Genomic DNA, 17,874 nt, shown 5'->3' with positions numbered 1-17,874 from the left:
GTTGCTTTTGTTCGGTCGTTTTAGATCGAGGGATTTGAAAGCGCGCGGAATTCCTGGCTGGGAAATAAATTTGATCAGCTGGCTGGGAAACCAACCAATTTTATCTAGCTGGCTGGGAAATGTCTTGTGTGTCTTGCTGGGAAAAAGGAACAGATAATGTTTTCCCAGCAACACTGAAAAACACCTGAAAATGCCTTAAGAACATTTATTTTCATTAACTGGGGTATAATAATACATTTTACAACAAATTGGTCGTTGGGTGCCCCTGAATACCGCATTTCCCCGCCAAAAAATGGCAAATATCGAAATACCGCGTTCAAACACAGTTAAATAACGAAACCGAAATTAAGGAGACACGGTCAGCTGATGCACATGCGCACTGCACACCATCTTAGCTACTTCGTTAGTCAAGTTAGGAAAGGTTCACAATCTCATCCCCAGAGTCCAGTAAGTTCAAACACACGTGTTTTGAAATCAATTAACCGCAACAAGTGTTTGCTCACAGCTCTCAAATGCTTGTGAGCAACCATGAGGTGTACAAAAAATATTTAACTTGAAAAAAGTGATTCAAATTATACTTTTCTTTTGTTGAAGAAGTAATTTCAAAAACTAGTGCGTCGTGTTTCATTGGATTTCCTGACGCACGAAAACATTATTTAAATCTACTCGGCCGAAGCACTCTCACTCTTTTTTTTAAATATTCCGAATAACATTGGACCTAACACACTCCCCTGTGGCACCTCACATGTGACGCTATCCCAGGAGGAATTGTAACCGACCTTAACTCTCTGAGATCTACCAGAGAGAGAGTTTCTAAGAAGAGCGCAACTAGCATCATCCATGCAATAGGCCCTGAGCTTGGAAAGAAGGAGTGGATACTGAATAACATCAAACGCTTTGGAGAGATCCATGAGACTATCGGAATGAGTTCACCCCCGTCACGCATCATCCTCCAGCAAACGACTGTTAAATTGAATCGTGCTTGCAAAGCGTGATCTCGCATCAAGGAGGAAGGTTGCAGAGTTTCCAATCTTCCCCCTGGAGCAACCGGAAGTCTGACAATTCCGTGACGTAATTTGTGCACCGAATACCGTGAAGCAAAACATACGAGAACCGCTTTCCGTAGGGTTTGATCATACCGCAATTCCGAACTTTTCGAACCACAATCTCCGAAATACCACGCTAAAAATTAACGGATACCGCATTTCCCTAGACCCCAATGTCCCTATCCTTTATTATTGAAGTAAATATAGTGGTTTGAAATACAATTAAATAAGAAAACTTGGTTTTATCAAACGTGTTGATAAAGGTCGAATTACCACCGTGAACGATTTGGAAAGCTGACGTTTCGAGCGTTAGCCCTGTGTCAGAGCGAATAGAGGAATTGTGGGTGTTGTTGGTTTTTATGAGGGTGTGGAGAATCTTTGCCATTGGTCGAAATATGGTAACATGAATTGTGAATAAATTAATGGAATAAGAAGCGTTCATTGATTCCGTGAGGGTACATTGTAACTAGTTGAAAGATTTTTGCGGCTTTCTGTGTTGTCATGTTGTGGTGGGAATGATGAGGAAGATTAAAATGGACCGCAACTGGTTTTGATGCATCAGTGTTGTTTCTTTCTACATCTCGTAGGTGTTCGCGAAAGCGGTCCGCCTATGTAGGTCTTCTTACATAGTGTGCAGGTTATGCAATAGATGACATTTGCGGAGATGCATGTAAAGTGGTCAGTGATTTTAACGGATCGATTCGGTCCTGAGATCTTAACCGTGTTAGAATAAAAGGACAAGTTTTGCATCGTGTGCGTGTACATTTGAAAGTTCCCGGTTGGTTGTCAGTATTAAATACACTCTTAACTATATTAAAAGTTACCTATGTTTTTGTTGCGTTTGAATGAAATAAGTGGTGGTGGAGGAAATATATGTTTAGTTTCGGGATCACTGCGGAGAATTTTTAAGTTTTTAAGAATGACATTTTTGACTGGGAGGTTTTTTGGATGGTAGGTGAGGGTGAATGGAATTCTGTTGGTTTCTTGGTTCTGTGACGTGGATGCGATGCGAGGGTGGATGGGTGGGTGGATGCGAGGACGAATGCAGCAAGTAGTTATGGGAATCTGTTGGTTTGTAGTGTTCTCTTGTAGATAAACCGTTGCCGTTGACTGAAAGTTTAATGTCGAGGAAAGCAAGTGAATTTTGGGAAATTTCCCAGGTGTATTTTAGAGCCGGGTGGAAAGAATTGACTGAAGTAATGAATTGGTTGAGTTCCTCTTTGCTGGATGAAGAAGCGCCGACGCAGTCATCGATGAAACATATATATCCTCTACCACCGCTTATTTCATTCAAACGCGACCAAAACATAGGTAACTTTCCAGTTAGGAGCGCATTTAAGTCTGACAACCAACCAGGAAGTTTCACATGTACACGCACACAATGCAAATTTAAACTTGTTCTTTTATTTCTAACATGGTTAAGATCTCAGGACCGAATCAATCCGTTACAATCACCGACCACTTAACATGCATCTCCGCAAATGTCATCTATTACATAACCTGCACACTATGTAAGGAGACCTACATAGACGAAACAGGGAGAACATTGGTAGACCACTTTCGCGAACACTTACGAGATGTAGAAAGAGACGTCACAGATGCATCAAAACCAGTTGCGCTCCATTTTAATCTTCCTCATCATTCCCACCACAACATGACAATTTGCGGCCTATCCTTACCACCACGGGAACACAGAAAGCCGCAAAAATCTGGAACAAAAATTAATCTTTCAACTAGGTACACTGTATCCTCACGGAATCAATGAACGCCTCTCATGCCATTAATTTATTCACAAATTCATGTTACCATATTTCCACCAATGGCAAAGCTCCTCCACACCCTCATAAGAACCAACAACACCCACAATTCCTCTATTCGCTCTGACGAAGGGCTAACGCTCGAAACGTCAGCTTTCCAAATCGTACACGGTGGTAATTCGACCTTTATCAACACTTTTAATAAAACCAAATTTTCCCGTTCTCCCACCGATTTAGCACCACAATTTCTTTAGAAACTAGAAATTTGTCTAAATAAATAAAACTGGAGAATACCCTGCCACTTTGTCACTTCCGAGCGATTTGCGCGGAATTTGCGCCCGAAAACGTTGTAATCTTTGCAGGAATAAATGAGTTAAAATCACCTTTTTGTGCTACAATATCTGACTGTTTTTCTTTATACTAAAACAACTATTCACCTCAGTGTCGGTGGCTAGTACTAGTGGTGGATATTTACCAAGCTGCGAAGTCTATTTGGGTGAATAGTTGCTAAATGTATGAATTGTTTTCCTGAGAGGATACGCGGGTACGCTGCAGTGAAGAAGAACTTGCCTCCCTCAGAAAAAGTATATAAGCGTATTTCTAAGTCAGTGGATACGATTATCCACAATGAATGCGCATCCGCGTGGCAGAGTATTTTGCACTTTTAGCCTGACCATTTTCAAAGATAATTGCTTTTACTGGAATTTAATGTGACTGTTTCTACTTCTTGTGTTAACTCATCTTAACTGTTTGACAGGAACTGGGTGTTTATTTCGCTCCATTCAGCTGTGCGTGTTTGGTTTACCGAGAGATTCCCCAGACATTGAGGAAAGTATTGTCAAACCAGTGCCAAAGGATGATGTCACTTCTCCATCTAGCTTCTCTCAGACTACAGTAAAGCTCCTGTTTTGTGCAGGTGGTCTGCAAGTTTCTTACCTCACATGGGGAGTCTTGCAAGAACGAATCATGACAAAGAAGTATGAAGAACTCCAAAGTGATGGATCTGTCAAAGAGGTCATCTTTGTTAACTCTCAGTTTTTACTGTTTGTAAATCGTGTTCTTGCTCTTATAGTGGCCACAGTTTTGGTTGCATTCGCTCGTCAGCCTCGGCACACTGCACCCCTGTATAAATATTTTTACTCGTCGCTGTCCAATAGATTGAGCAGTTGGTGTCAATATGAGGCACTCAAGTTTGCTAGCTTCCCAACTCAAGTTCTATGTAAAGCATCGAAGATCATCCCCGTCATGCTTATGGGGAGCATTGTCTCCAAAAAGACATGTCCCTATTATGAGTATGTTGTTGCCGTGCTTCTCTCTGCTGGTGTCAGCCTGTTTCTTCTGGCATCAGATCCAACAGGAAGGAGCACCTCAGCTGCCACATCTTTTGCTGGAGCTATTATTCTCATAGGATACATGGCTTTTGATAGCTTTACTTCTAATTGGCAGTCAGAGCTGTTCACCACATACAAGATGTCCACCATCCAAATGATGTTTGGAACAAATTTGTTTTCTTGTCTACTTACTATTTGGTCAATGATTGAAGGTGGGAATTTCTTGTCAGCAGTTGCATTTATGATGAGTCACCCAGCATTCTGTGTCCACGCTTTTATCCTTTCCTTAGCGTCAGCTACTGGTCAGCTCTTTATTTTTTACACCATTCAGTCATTTGGACCAGTTGTCTTCACAATCATCATGACAATTCGAATGATGCTGAGTATCATGCTTTCTTGCATCATTTATCACCACCCATTGTCTGCCCAGGCAATTCTTGGTGTCATTATTGTGTTTGTTGTCCTGTTTTTGCGTGTGTATGCAAGGTATCGCTCAATGCCTTCATTAAAGGGATGATTAATTTTTACATGGATCTTCTCTTTTTATACCATGTCAGAAAAAAAATATTTAAACTGGATGAATAATAATTTTATTATATAGCAAACTAAAATGGTGTTCTTATTTAAACCCACTCTGTGCATATCTCAGCCATTGTGTCATTACTTTGTTTGACAGGATTTTCTAAATGTACAAATATTAATAGGAAAGTTTTCTATTATTGCATGAGTTGGGCAACAAAATGTGGTACTATGTATGTTCAGTGTCCAGGTTAAGGTGATTCCTCAGAAAAAAAAAGTTGTTGAGCGATTTTCTTGAAACTTTCCTGAATGTTCCCCACTAATCCCTGTTTTGAGAACTACAATAAAAAAGATATGTCACCGAGCTTTCTTAAGAGATATAATAGGTCAATCTCTTACCCCAACGATGCCTGTACTGATACTAATCACGCGTGTTATTTCATCGGCTCAGGGTACATTTTGCGGTAGCTAAACGATCGGGTTTTAAAAATAATATTTGAAAAAACACCTGATGGGTAGAAAGTCTAGAGCATATGGAACACGGCCTTATATAGTTTATGGAAAAATCACTCAACTTAAAACGACGTCCACTCAAAACGTTTCTCGAGTCGTTGTTTTCAAGATCATAATTTACATCCCTGGGTAAGGGGCTTTGTGTACGATTTTAGCTATATCGTTTTTGCCTTCCGATAAATTTAAATTTTCTTTTTTGTTCTTAGGGGGATATGAAATAAAAAATATAGGCCACCGTGCTCGTTTAAGAGTACAAGCGCAGTACAGGATGCGCAGTGCAATACTGAGAAATCACCTTAAGTAGAGTTTCGAAGCTAAAGATCGATGTAGTTATCCTGAAATGAAATACTTAAGCTGTAGTTAATTGCTTTGACACAACAGGTTGATGCAAGGTGCGTGAGTAACGCATGTCTAAAGTTTTGCACGCAAGGTGAATGTGACAAAATATCAAGATTTCCAATTTCATGTCTGAACTATACATCCATAATTAGGCGTCAAAGGCTTAATGGGACATAGTTTTTCATTGAGTGATTAACCCATTGACTCCTGGGTTCCCCATTGACGAGTAAAATCGTCTGGCGTTAGACAGAGTAAGGCCGGTTTAGGCGTCAAAAGCTTAAGTCAAGTTTCCTATATTCATATCAAATTGTCATATATTTATGTCAAACGATATATTTATACATCAAGTTTTTTGTATTTATATCAAGTTCCCAGATATTCATGTCAAAACAATTTTCCTTTGCCAATGCAACTATGTACGGCGACCTGGAAGAGACATGATACTTTTTTTTTAACTCGTAACTTCTTTTTTCAACTCGCGACTTTTTTTTTTTCAAGGCGAGACTTTTTTTCTTTCAACGGCACTGGAATTTGCATAAAATTCGCCCGTCCACAAACACGGAATCGCCACCAGGTCGTCCAGATGTCCTATTCTTTCTCCCTCAATTACAAAGATTGCAAAACGGATACGTCAAGAGAGGACATTGAAATAGCCAAAGAAATGTGTTGTTCAACCCACTCGGAAACAAGAATTTGAAGAGCCTACAGAATCAGGAGGACGAAAGACTGAGTTATCCTTCGACTGCAGATGAAGCCCTTGTGGTCTATAGGAAGCTGGTGACTTGTTTTGTAAAATGCCAAAATGCTAAAATGGCGACCATTTTGGAATAAGTTGAATAATACAGAGGACTGGGATTAGTCTGGGAATCAGTATTTTGGTAACTACTTCGTGTAGGCACTCATATAGTTGCTCCTAGTAGCAGAATGCTGTGATGTTGCTTACCTTGGACGTGGCAATCTTTATGAATATTTATCTTAATACGAAAATGATCTTTGTTTAAAGCCAATGTAAAGAATTTTCATACATGCAACGTGTCGTAAATAGACTTCTTGATTGCTTGAGATAACTGGTTGCAGCGCTTGTGGCATTCCACTGGATATTTTTTGGTGATACCAGCAGAAGTCCAGCATGTTGAACCCTGTGAACCTCATCCCCGCAGACCAAATGGCTGTATTTCTACTTTCTCTGACACTGTGCGGACTTTTGGTTGAAACAGAAGAAGCAGTAGGAAACAAAGAGAGTATTAAAGCAGCGAATCTTGCCAAGGAAAATGGAGAAGACGATGCAGCTATGACTGCAGACAACTGGGTGGAAAACCTGATGTGGAACCTACTTGGATATGCAACAATCATCGTTCCAGGAGCTTTCTTCATTCGTATGCTCAAGAATTCAAACTTTAATGAAAGAAGCGGTAAATAGTGATTAATGTTTGTTTATCGTCCCGTAAAGGGTTGACAAAGAGTTATGTTCCCATCTCAAGTTCGGGAAATGACCTACTAGCTTGTCGCTAAAACTTGACGCTAATGGTCTACGCTTTATTAAGGAGGTCCCATGATTTATGAGTCAAATGGTCAATGAGTCAATGAGTCATGACCCATGAGTCAATGATACTCACAGTCAATATAGCACTAATTTATTGATTAAGCCTAAGCCCTCGTTTCAGTGATTAGGCCTAAGCACTCTCGGAAATTTTAGCTTTCATTTTATGGGTTAGGGTAACTGCACTAACTCACTGACTCATTGATTCATTGACACATAAATACTTGATATTCTTTATGAAGGGGACATTGGGGGTTGCCCAACCCCGCATTTCCGTGAAAAAAATTGGCAAATACCAAAATACTGCATTCATAAACAGGTAAATAACAAAACCAAAATTAATATGTTTTATACTTTCTTCTACGTGTCGCTCTGCACACACGGATTACCTTTGGCAGTACAGCAAACATACATACATACATACATACATACATACATACATACATACATACATACATACATACATACATACATACATACATTAAGTTTGTTTTCTCTCAAATTTTAGAGTAGCTTACAGGAGCTAATATTTTCGAGGACTAATAAGTAGAAAAAAACGATATACATGAAACACTAAAAGCATAATATTTGCAGATACATTTATAATTATGTATAAACAAAAAGTGACTACACAAAGATACAGCACTGGATTTTCCTCCTAAAGTCTGTGGGTGTGCAGGTACAAATAGAATCAGGCAGTGTATTCCACAGCTTTGCTGAGAAAATTATAAGGAATCGAATTCAGGCCATGGGTAGTTGTTCTAGGTTTACTAACTGTCAGAATATAATTTCTGTGAAGATCATGAGAGGAAGTCCAGAGTGCAAACATATTTTTCATACAAGCCGGAAAAAGAGGGGGAAATGCAAACATACTTTTATATCACAACGTAAGAAAATTCTGCATGCGCTTATTTCATAAGGAAGAAGAGTCGACTCTAGTAAGAAGACTGTCATATAGGAAAAAATAGTGCTTCCATGTTATCCGTACTGCGTGCCCTTCAAAAATGCCAGAAAGTAAAGCAGTAGTAAAAATGTGGTAGAATATTGTAGGTGTCTCTGGGTATGTTTTCAAAAGCGCAACAAAACATTGAATTGATTATTGATGTTTTTGCACACATTAGATATACACTGACTGTATGACTAGTATAATCGAGCTTATTATCTATATCCATTCCAAAAATCAGTTAAGTATTGTCTACTGGGAACAAAAAAGTATAATCCGTACTGCTTAACTAACATCCCATTGTGATGCTACCACTGATTGGCCACTCTGACATCATGAGATACGCATGCATGTAACGTCCCTAGATCGACATGGGAGTAGTACACCTGATGACCGTCAGCATAAGCATTCAGCTTGGCCCTCTTCACATGGACGAAAACATCATTAACCCATTGACTCCCGGGGGGTTCCCCATTGACAAGTAAAATCATCTGGCATTAGACAGAGTAAAATACTAAGTCTGGCTGGTTCAGGCCAGTTTGGGTGTCAAAAGGAAATAAAAACGTTTCCTTGACCTCATTAATAATTCATAAGTTAATGAGCCAATTGCATAACTCCATTTTAGTCACCCATACTAGTTTGAAACCCAATGAAACACTACTTGTAGATTCACTAAATGAATTTCAAACACATGTTTTAAAATCAATTAACAGCAGCAAGTGCTTGCTCACAGCTCTCACGTGCTTCTGACCAACTATGAGGTGTACAAAAAATGTTTGCCTTGAAAAAAGTGATTGAAATTATAATTTCTTTTGTTGGAGAAGTAATTTCAAAAACTCGTGCATTGTGCTTCATTGGATTTCCAAATGCACGAAAGCATTTAAACCACTCAGCTGAAGCATGTGCACTAATTTTTGAAATATTCTGAATAACATTGGACCTAACACACTCACCTGTGGCACCTCACATGTGACACTATCCCAGGAGGAAGTGTGACTGACCTTAACTCTCTGAGATCTACAAGAGAGAGAGTTTCTAAGAAGAGCACAACTAGCGCCATCCATGCAATAGGCCCTGAGCTCTAGAAAGAAGGAGTGGATACTGAATAACGTCAAACGCTTTGGAGAGATCCATGAGACTATCGCAATGAGTTCACCCCGTCACGCATCATCCTCCAGCAAACGACTGTTAAAATTAATCGTGCTTGCAAAGCATGATCTCGCATCAAGGAGGAAGGTTGTAGAGTTTCCAATTTCAACCCTGGAGCAACCAAAAGTCTGATAATTCTTTGACATAATTTCTGCACCAAATACCGTGAACCAAAACATAACAGAACCGCTTTCCATAGGGACTACAATTCTCGAAGGACCACACTAAAAATTAACCGATACTGCATTTCTGCAGACCCCTTTGTCCCCCTCCCTTATTATTAAAGTAAATATAGTGGTATAAAACTGGAGAATAAATACCCTGCCAATTTGAAGAAAACCCCTGAAGGACCTAGAGATACATGGCAAGCACTCATTTTGTATCACTGTTTAGTATATTGGTCAATACTAAACAGTGATAGTGTTGAACGCACATGCTAATTGGCTACTCAAATGCTGGATATCCTTTGCTATTCACCTCAGAGCAATTTGCGTGGAATTTGTGCCCAAAAATGTTGTTATCTTTGCAGGAATAAAGGAGTTAAAATCATCTTTTTGTGCTATTTACTGTTTTTGTAACATACTAAAACAACTATTTACCTCGGTGCAGGTGACTAGTGGTAGATATTTACCTCGTTGCTTTGTAGCTTGGTAAATAATTATACATCACTAGCCACATTCACTTGGGTGATTTAATAGTTGCCAAATATATGAAGTGTTTTCCTAAGTGGATATGCAGGTATGCTGCAGTGGAAAAGAATGCACCTCCCTGAGAAAAAGTAGGACAATGTATTTCTACAGGTAGATATGATTATCCACAATGATTGCGTATCTGCATATTTTACCTTTAGGGGATATAACTGTGAAGTGGCAGGGTATTTTGTACTTTTAGCCTTGCCAGTTTCAAAGATAAGGCTTTTTTAACTGGAATTTAATGTGACTGTTTCTACTTCTTGTGTTAACTCACATCTTTTTCGACAGGAACTGGGTGTTTATTTCGCTCCATTCAGCTGTGTGTGTTTGGTACACCACGAGATTCTCCAGACATTGAAGAAGGTATTGTCAAACCAATGCCAAAGGATGATGTCCCTTCTCCATCTAGCTTCTCCCAGACTACAGTAAAGCTCCTGTTTTGTGCAGGTGGTCTGCAACTTTCTTACCTCACATGGGGAGTCTTGCAAGAACGAATTATGACAAAAAAGTATGAAGAACTCCAAACTGATGGATCTGTCAAAGAGGTCAACTTTGCCAACTCTCAGTTTTTAGTGTTTGTAAATCGTGTTCTCGCACTTATAGTGGCCTCAATTATGGTTGCAGTCACTCGTCAGCCTCGGCACACTGCACCCCTGTATAAATATTTTTACTCGTCTTTTTCCAATATAATGAGTAGTTGGTGTCAATATGAGGCACTCAAGTTTGTTAGCTTCCCAACTCAAGTTCTATGTAAAGCATCAAAGATCATCCCTGTCATGCTTATGGGGAAAATTGTCTCTAAAAAGACATATCCCTATTTTGAGTATGTTGTTGCTGTGCTTCTCTCTGCTGGTGTCAGCCTGTTTCTTCTGGCAGCAGATCCAACAGGAAGGCCCACCTCAGTTGCCACATCTTTTGCTGGAGCTATTATTCTCATAGGATACATGGCTTTTGATAGCTTTACTTCTAATTGGCAGTCAGAGCTGTTTACAACATACAAGATGTCCACCATCCAAATGATGTTTGGAACAAATTTGTTTTCTTGTCTACTTACTATTTGGTCAATGATTGAAGGTGGGAATTTCTTGTCAGCGGTTGCATTTATGATGAGTCACCCAGCATTCTGTGTCCACGCTTTTATCCTTTCCTTAGCGTCAGCTACTGGTCAGCTCTTTATTTTTTACACCATTCAATCATTTGGACCAGTTGTCTTCACAATCATCATGACGATTCGAATGATGCTGAGTATCATGCTTTCTTGCATCATTTATCATCATCCATTGTCTGCCCAGGCAATTCTTGGTGTCATTATTGTGTTTGTTGCCCTGTTTTTGCGTGTGTATGCAAGGTATCGCTCAATGCCTTCATCAAAGGGATGATTAATTTTTACATGGGTCTTCTCTTTTTTATCCCATGTCAGAAAAAAATATTTAAACTGGATGAATAATAATTTTATTATACAGCAAACTAAAATGGTGTTCTTCTTTCAAACCCACTCTGTGGATATCTCAGCCCTTGTGTCATTACTTTGTTTGACAGGATTTCCTAAATGTACAAATATTAATATGAATGTTTTCTATTATAATTGCATGAGTTAAGCAGCAAAATGTGGTAGTATGTATGTTTAGACATTCCAGGTTAAGCAAAGTTTCAAAGCTACAGATCGACATAGTTTTCCTTAAAAAAATTCTCAAGTACCAGTTGGCTTTATAGTTAATAATATTACTTTGAGACAACAGGTTGATGCAAGGTGCCACTTGACGGCCAAAAGTTTTGCGATTTTCTGTGACTTTTCACGCAAGAGATTTTAGGGTTAGGGTTTTGAATACCATGTAATTAACATGTATAGTGCCTCAGTGAGAATTGTGCAATAGGCGCAGTAAAATAAAACATGACATTGTACATGTGTGAAAACGAGTTTTCACTTGTACATGCATGTCTATGCCTTGTAAATTATCCCAGCACTAATGGGAGACTGTAAAATGGTCAATACATCGTTCTCAGCAAAATTATCTGAGTGCATGGGCCTCGAGAGGAGAGGGAAAATTGTACTGTCATTTTAAATATGTGCATGTATCTACCCATGTCAGATTTTTTAAAAAGAATCATTTAAATTTAAATTAGTAGTTTAGGTCGCTCTGTGGCTGTTGTCAAATTGGAAGGTTATCTTCTCTGTTGGTGCTCAAGTTAAGGGTTATTTTAATTGGTGCAGGGAAAAAAGGCAATGATGTTAGAATGATTATAATGGAAAAAAATTCAATATTGTAAACCTCAAATGTGAAATATGAGGTTTTTTGTTGCCAGTTAACAGTCAAAATAAAATGCAAATTAGTAGCAGTGGTCTTACCGACTTTTTAAATAAAGTTTATTTACTCAGCACCAAATGCTTTGTCACCCCAGAGAGGTCATGGGAATGAGTTTGAAAGACGGTAATAGATCAACAGCTCTAAAAAACTGAGACCTTAAGAGGCAGGCCCAGAAGGTTTCACTCATTAGGAGATTAATTAAAATACTTTTTATCTCTTAATGAGTGAAACCCTTTCGACTTGCCTCTCAGTTTTTGAGAGCTGTTGATCTATTAGTATCTTTTAACCTCATACCCAGGATCTCTCCCTTGGCTTCTGGGCTTCTCCTGTCCCACCCACACCTCAGCCTAGAAGCCATAGGAGAGGTCCTGGGAATGACTTTGAGTATATTTTCATGCAAGGTTTTGGGTTACAGTGCATTTTTATTTAGCTAAAACAAGCTACAGTAGTGCCTTGCATGTTTCATGCACTGAGTCACTCAGTGATCTGAATGCTAACACATAGTGCAATTTTACAATCAAAGTGTTTCCATAGGGTTCTGGTGGTTGGAGTAACAGTTGTATAGCAAACAAGAGGTTTTCCAATTTGGAAATTCACTAGCATCGTGGGTCGTTTTGGTGGTTTTAAATGAACAAATTTGGTGTTGTATAAAGAATGGGTATCACATTTGAAAATTGATTACCAAGTCACAGTTTTCAATATTGATATAATTTTTAATTGAAGACAAAACTTGGAGTACTACTCCACGGAGCACCCCTAAAAATAGTTTAGAAGTTAAAAAATCATTTTTCAAAGTTGAATGTCCTTTAACTGTGCATACGCTTTAATGATTTCAAGCTTTCATGGCTCAGTGGTGAAGATCTCATAGCGGCTGGCCACCATTTGAAGAAAGATAATCCACTGGCCACTACCCAGAATAGTAAACATGCTTAGTTAAACATCGGACATGGAAGAAGAGAGGTAGGTTTTACAATGATTGAAATTTTTCCTTCATGAATCGGACAACCTTTGCTTGGAATTTCAACTTTGAAAAACTTTTTTTTTCCTTCTAAACTATTTTAAAAGGGTACTTCATTTGGGTACTCCATGTTTTGTCTTCAACCTATCACCAAGACTAGCCTCCATCCCTCTGCAAAAATACTGCCAAAAAGCAATAACTAACATGAATTTAGCATCAGCATCTACTGTACAGAGCAGGGAAATACAGAGAACAAATAATATATCAGGCAATATTATTGCGACTAATCTAAGGTATTAGCAGTCTCTTTGTAGGCAATACGACCGGTTGTACCCTAGTAGTGGCACAGACATGACCAAATGATAAAAGACTGTCCTCTTTACTCCACAGCTTATCAGCTACATGTAATTGTAACGTGGTTTTGTTTCGCCTTTATAAGCTTCTGAACGCGATCCAGTATTATCTCATTACTGCATCTACAGCACTCGGAGTCATAAGGTGGCTCCAGAAACAAAACCCCCATCACTGATAACACCGCCTCATTGTCAGGACACTGACTCACGGGAACTCGGTTTAGAGTCAGCCACTCAATCATTTCTTCTCTCAGCTTCGACAGTTCATCTTTCGAATACTCATTAGTTTTGCGGGATTCAATAAGCTCATTTATTTCACGTCGAAGACCTTCCTTTGGGTAAATATCTTCCTCCTCCAAGATAACATGTGAGATGGCATGTCCCATTACAAAAGCAACCTTCCTTGAATTACCGCCAGAAGAGCTTTCGTTCTCCTCTTCCAAAACAACTGCGCGAGTTACTGGATCGATAGCGTGTACCCATCCCACTTTCTTGCAACTGTTAGCAAAGTAAATAATGATTCTTTTGTCCGTATATTCCCGTAACGTTTGGATGGGAAGTGTACCCCACTTTGCGGTCTTTTTGTCCGCCATTTGTATCTCACTCAATAAGTAGGTTATGTATGATGACACACAAAATTGTTTTTGGTTTACCCACGGGAAGCCTGGGAAAGGGACAGTTATCACAAAATAAGGTGAGACACTTAAAATGTTGTGTATACAAGGTGCCAAATGATCTCCTGTTTTTTGCAAAAAAATTGTGAAAAGGTAGTGTCACCAGAACAATTTACGAAAGCTAACCATTTCGATGTTATCCATATCATATCCCATATTTAATCGCAACCACTCACATCAACCGTTCGGGCGAGAGAGTAGCCCGCGAGCAGGCTCGCTTTTCGAGGTAGGAGAGAAGTCCTCTTTCTCTCCCTCGCACCGCGAAGAGAGCGCGTGCTGCTCGCAGGCCAGGGAGAGAGCGGGGTGTGAGCGGGTACACTAGGTTTGAGAGACCAAAATTTTGTTGACACCTGAGGAATGAACCATTGCACGGACATCTTGAACGACTTTCGTCAGATGTCTGGTGTACTTAAAACGAATTTACAATTCAAAGACCCAAAGTTTCGACACCCCTGTCTATAACAGCCCTGACTGAGGGCACTAGACAGCAGTGTCGAATTGTAAATTTTTAAGCTACATTTAAATTTCTTCAAACCAGAGTAGGATCAAGTTCAATCTACGTCTGATCGTCAACCTTGTAAAAATGTGAACCTTGACTTTCAATTCGGTTCCTTCTTCCTGTGTATCCTTCAGACCTCATGGCACGGGAAGGAAAGGAAAGGAAAGGAACTTTTAAAATTTAAGTGTCTAGTCGTTCTAGCGCTGGAGCAATAATTAAGGACACTGTAAACTGAAATACTATAACACAAATCAAGTAAAATGTTTGTTTTTGAGGAGAGGGGACATCGGAGTACCCGGAGAAAACCTCTCTGTGCAGAGTAGAGAACCAGCAAAGTCAACCCACATATGAAGCCGAATCTGGGAATTGAACCCGAGCCACATTGGTGGGAGGAGAGTGCTCTCACCACTGCGACATCCCTGCACCCCCAAAGGGGCAGATAGTTGGTAAGACTGTATGGGTCAAAAAACAACTTTAGTTTAAATCAAGGAGGCAAGAAAAAAAGGGGTTTAACACCCTGAATATCAGGCCTTTCTCTTCCTTTCCCTTTGAAGAGACCTATAGGGCGAACAACTACCAAATCAGCTAGAGGTTAAGGAGCGCGCTCCTTTTGAATCGGATAACAAGTCATTTCGGTGGATCAAGCTAGTAAAGGTACAGAACTGAGGTCTCTTTTGGTGGTCCGATTTAATTAAATTGCTAATAAAGAGTTGGAAGAACTGCAAGTAAGAACCAAATGAAACTATTTATTCTTGAATTGACACTTCCTTAGGAGGTAGTCCAAACAAGACTCGATTTATTACGTCAACTGTTGAACTTAAAGAATTCATGGTGAGAATATCACACTACCACTAATAATCTGTGCTTACTTCAAGTGCATATTACATAAGAAAGTCAGCAAAAAAACTACATTCCACGATTTTTTTTCAGTCCTTCAAAACTTTAAAAATCCGAAATACAAAAAGTGAACTTTTAAAGCTCCAATTTAGTACCGAAAATAAAGACATCTTTTTTTTCTTGTGACCTCCGTATTCTGTCACTACTTGTATTAAAAAAGTGACAAAATCTTAAAATACAAAAGCTTTAAATGCCGATTAATAAATTTTCAATACCTAAAACTTAAAGCAAGAGCTTGTCGTTTCGCTTTTAAGAAATGGTATGTACCTACCTAGTCGTTTCGACAATTTGTTTCCGTAGCTATGGAATGAAATGTATTCAACTAGACTGTATTTACTCCAAATTAATAATCTTCCAAACTTAGGAGTGACCAAACATTTTCAGATCTATAGAAAATCTACTTTGCACAATTTTCCAAAACCTTGGACAATGCAGAGGATGATTACAACGTTTATGGATTTTCTTCCGCACTTCTTTCAGAATGGTGATCCTCTGCGCCACCCTTGTCAGCGTCAACAACCGGAAAACGTTGCCGACCGCTTTTGGCCTCAATTCTCGCGAAGCACTCTTTGGATACAACTTCCCACATGATCATTATACACTTGGGTGGTAAACTACCGGAACTTGTTGTCATCCTAGGGGCCTCCCGTGGGGGCTGTCGCACCCGTTCGGCTGATAACACGCAGACATCCTTTGTTCCTAGCCCCTCTGGTCTAAGACCCTTACCGGTACTTATGACGTAATTTTGTTCGGTGCCACACGGACCGGGCCCGTGGATCAAAGTGAGGGTACGTGTTTCATCATAGGAATGAAACCACGTAACTAAATGGCCTGTGAAAGCATCAAATATCAGGACGTGACCACTCGCGGTTCCCACCCAGAGGGTGTCTTGCGTGGGCTCCACGCACGTGATACAAGCCAAAGCATTGGTGTTGTCTTCGAGAAAAATTTCAGTGGACGTATCATACAGGGTGCGCAAAATGGACGCACAATCTACGCTGTAGTGTTTCTTAATACCAGTGACATCCCATTTGCCGAGTACCGACCTGTAAGAACAAATTGAACATCTATAGTTAACTAGACGAACGGCAAGAGAAACACCTCGAAAGAAATAAAGGCTTTGCACAGGGGGTCATCAGAGTTCGGGCATTTGTAGTTTTTTGGCAAAAAAAAGTAGATGGAGATAATGAAAACTACCAGTACCAGGCAAACATATGTTAATAATCGGTCAATAGCCTCTTTCTGCACGCCTCAGTTTCAAAGCGAGACCTGGTGCACAACCATTCAAATGGAAATGAGTTGCGTATTCTTATGCAAATCAAACTCATTTCCCTTACAATAGTTGAGCGCCAAGACTCACTTCGAAACCGAGACAAACAGCAACTCGGAAATGGTCCATTTGCACAGCAACCCGCCCTTAAAGAACCCCAGCGGTACAACAGACTGCTGTGGAATACAAAAATACATATTACTTAATGTGGGTTCTTGAAAATCTCTTTACGAAAGTTCTTCGACTCACTTAACTGGCGGGAATTACGTGGGAATTAAATTGCACATTGCAAGTCATCCCTCCCTTGTCATTAATACAGAGAGTTGGGTAGCGATCACTGCCAAGTAAAACTTAAACGGCCTACGTCACGTTATTTTAGGGTGTTTAAATCTCGAAAATGAAATTCCTTTAATGATAAAATTATCGTGACATCACAAACAAGATGATTCTGAGTAAAAACGACCTTTATCCTGGCGATTTGCCATAAACTTGAAAAACGTCGGGCCGACTTTTTTCAAGAATACCCAAATGCAGTCTGTTTCAATCTTGTCCATTTGTGTCCATCCATGTTTATCTTTTATGTTGTTCAACAGTTAAGTGGTTATTGCAATGTTTCATTCTCCATTTTGGGCATTTTGGTTGTAACGAAATTAAATCATTTTGCGTGACGTAGCCCCTTGAACAGTGCACTGCTGTAGTGAATCACACTTCAAGATTCGCCATAACAGACCCTCATCATTTCGTTTTGTGAGGGCAAGTGACCAAGAATGCTACTGAATTATGGATATAGTAAACTGGCAACAAAAAGCTATTTCTTACGAGAAAGTCCTGCCCAAATTATCTTGAATGGCGAATGCAGAAGCTATTCCTTTTATTCCTATTTCAGTACAGGTTTAATTGCACGCAACTCCTTGGACAAACTGTAAACTAAAGATTCAATTTCTTTTCCCCAAATCTCTCTCAGTTTACAACCACCTTTTCCGGAAGTTCTTTGAACTCCCTATGAATCAACGAAACAACACCACTTTTCACATTGGCTACGTACCAGTCAACTGAAAGCTTTAACACCCCTCAGGAATTCCAGGGAG

The 17,874-nt window shown here is 39.6% G+C and overlaps 4 protein-coding genes across 5 annotated transcripts in view; 2 read left to right on the top strand and 2 right to left on the bottom strand.

Annotated features, from left to right (window-relative positions):
* Positions 1 to 3,523: 3,523 nt before the first annotated feature.
* On the top strand, positions 3,524 to 4,651 carry LOC138014149 (adenosine 3'-phospho 5'-phosphosulfate transporter 1-like; the record flags this gene model as incomplete). The annotated part of the gene is made up of 1 exon (XM_068861168.1): positions 3,524 to 4,651. A coding segment is annotated over one exon (1,128 nt), but the record flags the coding sequence as incomplete, so codon positions are not given.
* A 1,773-nt stretch (positions 4,652 to 6,424) lies between these two features.
* LOC138013529 (adenosine 3'-phospho 5'-phosphosulfate transporter 1-like) lies at positions 6,425 to 12,166 on the top strand. Its single transcript, XM_068860627.1, has 2 exons — positions 6,425 to 6,917; positions 10,118 to 12,166. The coding sequence occupies exons 1-2, from the start codon at positions 6,635 to 6,637 to the stop codon at positions 11,206 to 11,208; spliced, it is 1,374 nt and encodes a 457-aa protein (XP_068716728.1). The 5' UTR covers positions 6,425 to 6,634; the 3' UTR covers positions 11,209 to 12,166.
* Positions 12,167 to 13,487: 1,321 nt separating this feature from the next.
* LOC138014148 (gem-associated protein 6-like) lies at positions 13,488 to 14,039 on the bottom strand. The gene has a single exon (XM_068861167.1). It carries the CDS (start codon positions 14,037 to 14,039, stop codon positions 13,488 to 13,490), a length of 552 nt encoding a protein of 183 aa, XP_068717268.1.
* A 1,320-nt stretch (positions 14,040 to 15,359) lies between these two features.
* Positions 15,360 to 17,874, bottom strand: part of LOC138013528 (leucine-rich repeat serine/threonine-protein kinase 2-like) — a 28,271-nt gene continuing 25,756 nt past the window's right edge. For both annotated transcript variants that reach the window (XM_068860625.1, XM_068860626.1), the window contains one exon: positions 15,360 to 16,562. In XM_068860625.1, the coding sequence (XP_068716726.1) occupies positions 15,968 to 16,562 (595 nt within the window). In that variant the 3' untranslated portion in view covers positions 15,360 to 15,967. The remainder of the gene's footprint in view (positions 16,563 to 17,874) is intronic.

The sequence above is a fragment of the Montipora capricornis genome, chromosome 8, assembly GCF_036669925.1.
Source record: "Montipora capricornis isolate CH-2021 chromosome 8, ASM3666992v2, whole genome shotgun sequence".
NCBI lineage: Eukaryota > Metazoa > Cnidaria > Anthozoa > Scleractinia > Acroporidae > Montipora > Montipora capricornis.
This window is presented reverse-complemented; position numbering and strand designations above follow the sequence as displayed.

What these genes read in the sequence shown, in the direction of transcription:
- LOC138013529 (XM_068860627.1), top strand. Translation starts at nt 6,635, where the DNA reads ATGTTGAACCCTGTGAACCTCATCCCCGCAGACCAAATGGCTGTATTT. An exon ending in AAACTTTAATGAAAGAAGCG is followed by an intron (nt 6,918 to 10,117) that starts GTAAATAGTGAT and finishes CTTTTTCGACAG; the next exon opens with GAACTGGGTGTTTATTTCGC.
- LOC138014148 (XM_068861167.1), bottom strand. Translation starts at nt 14,039, where the DNA reads ATGGCGGACAAAAAGACCGCAAAGTGGGGTACACTTCCCATCCAAACG.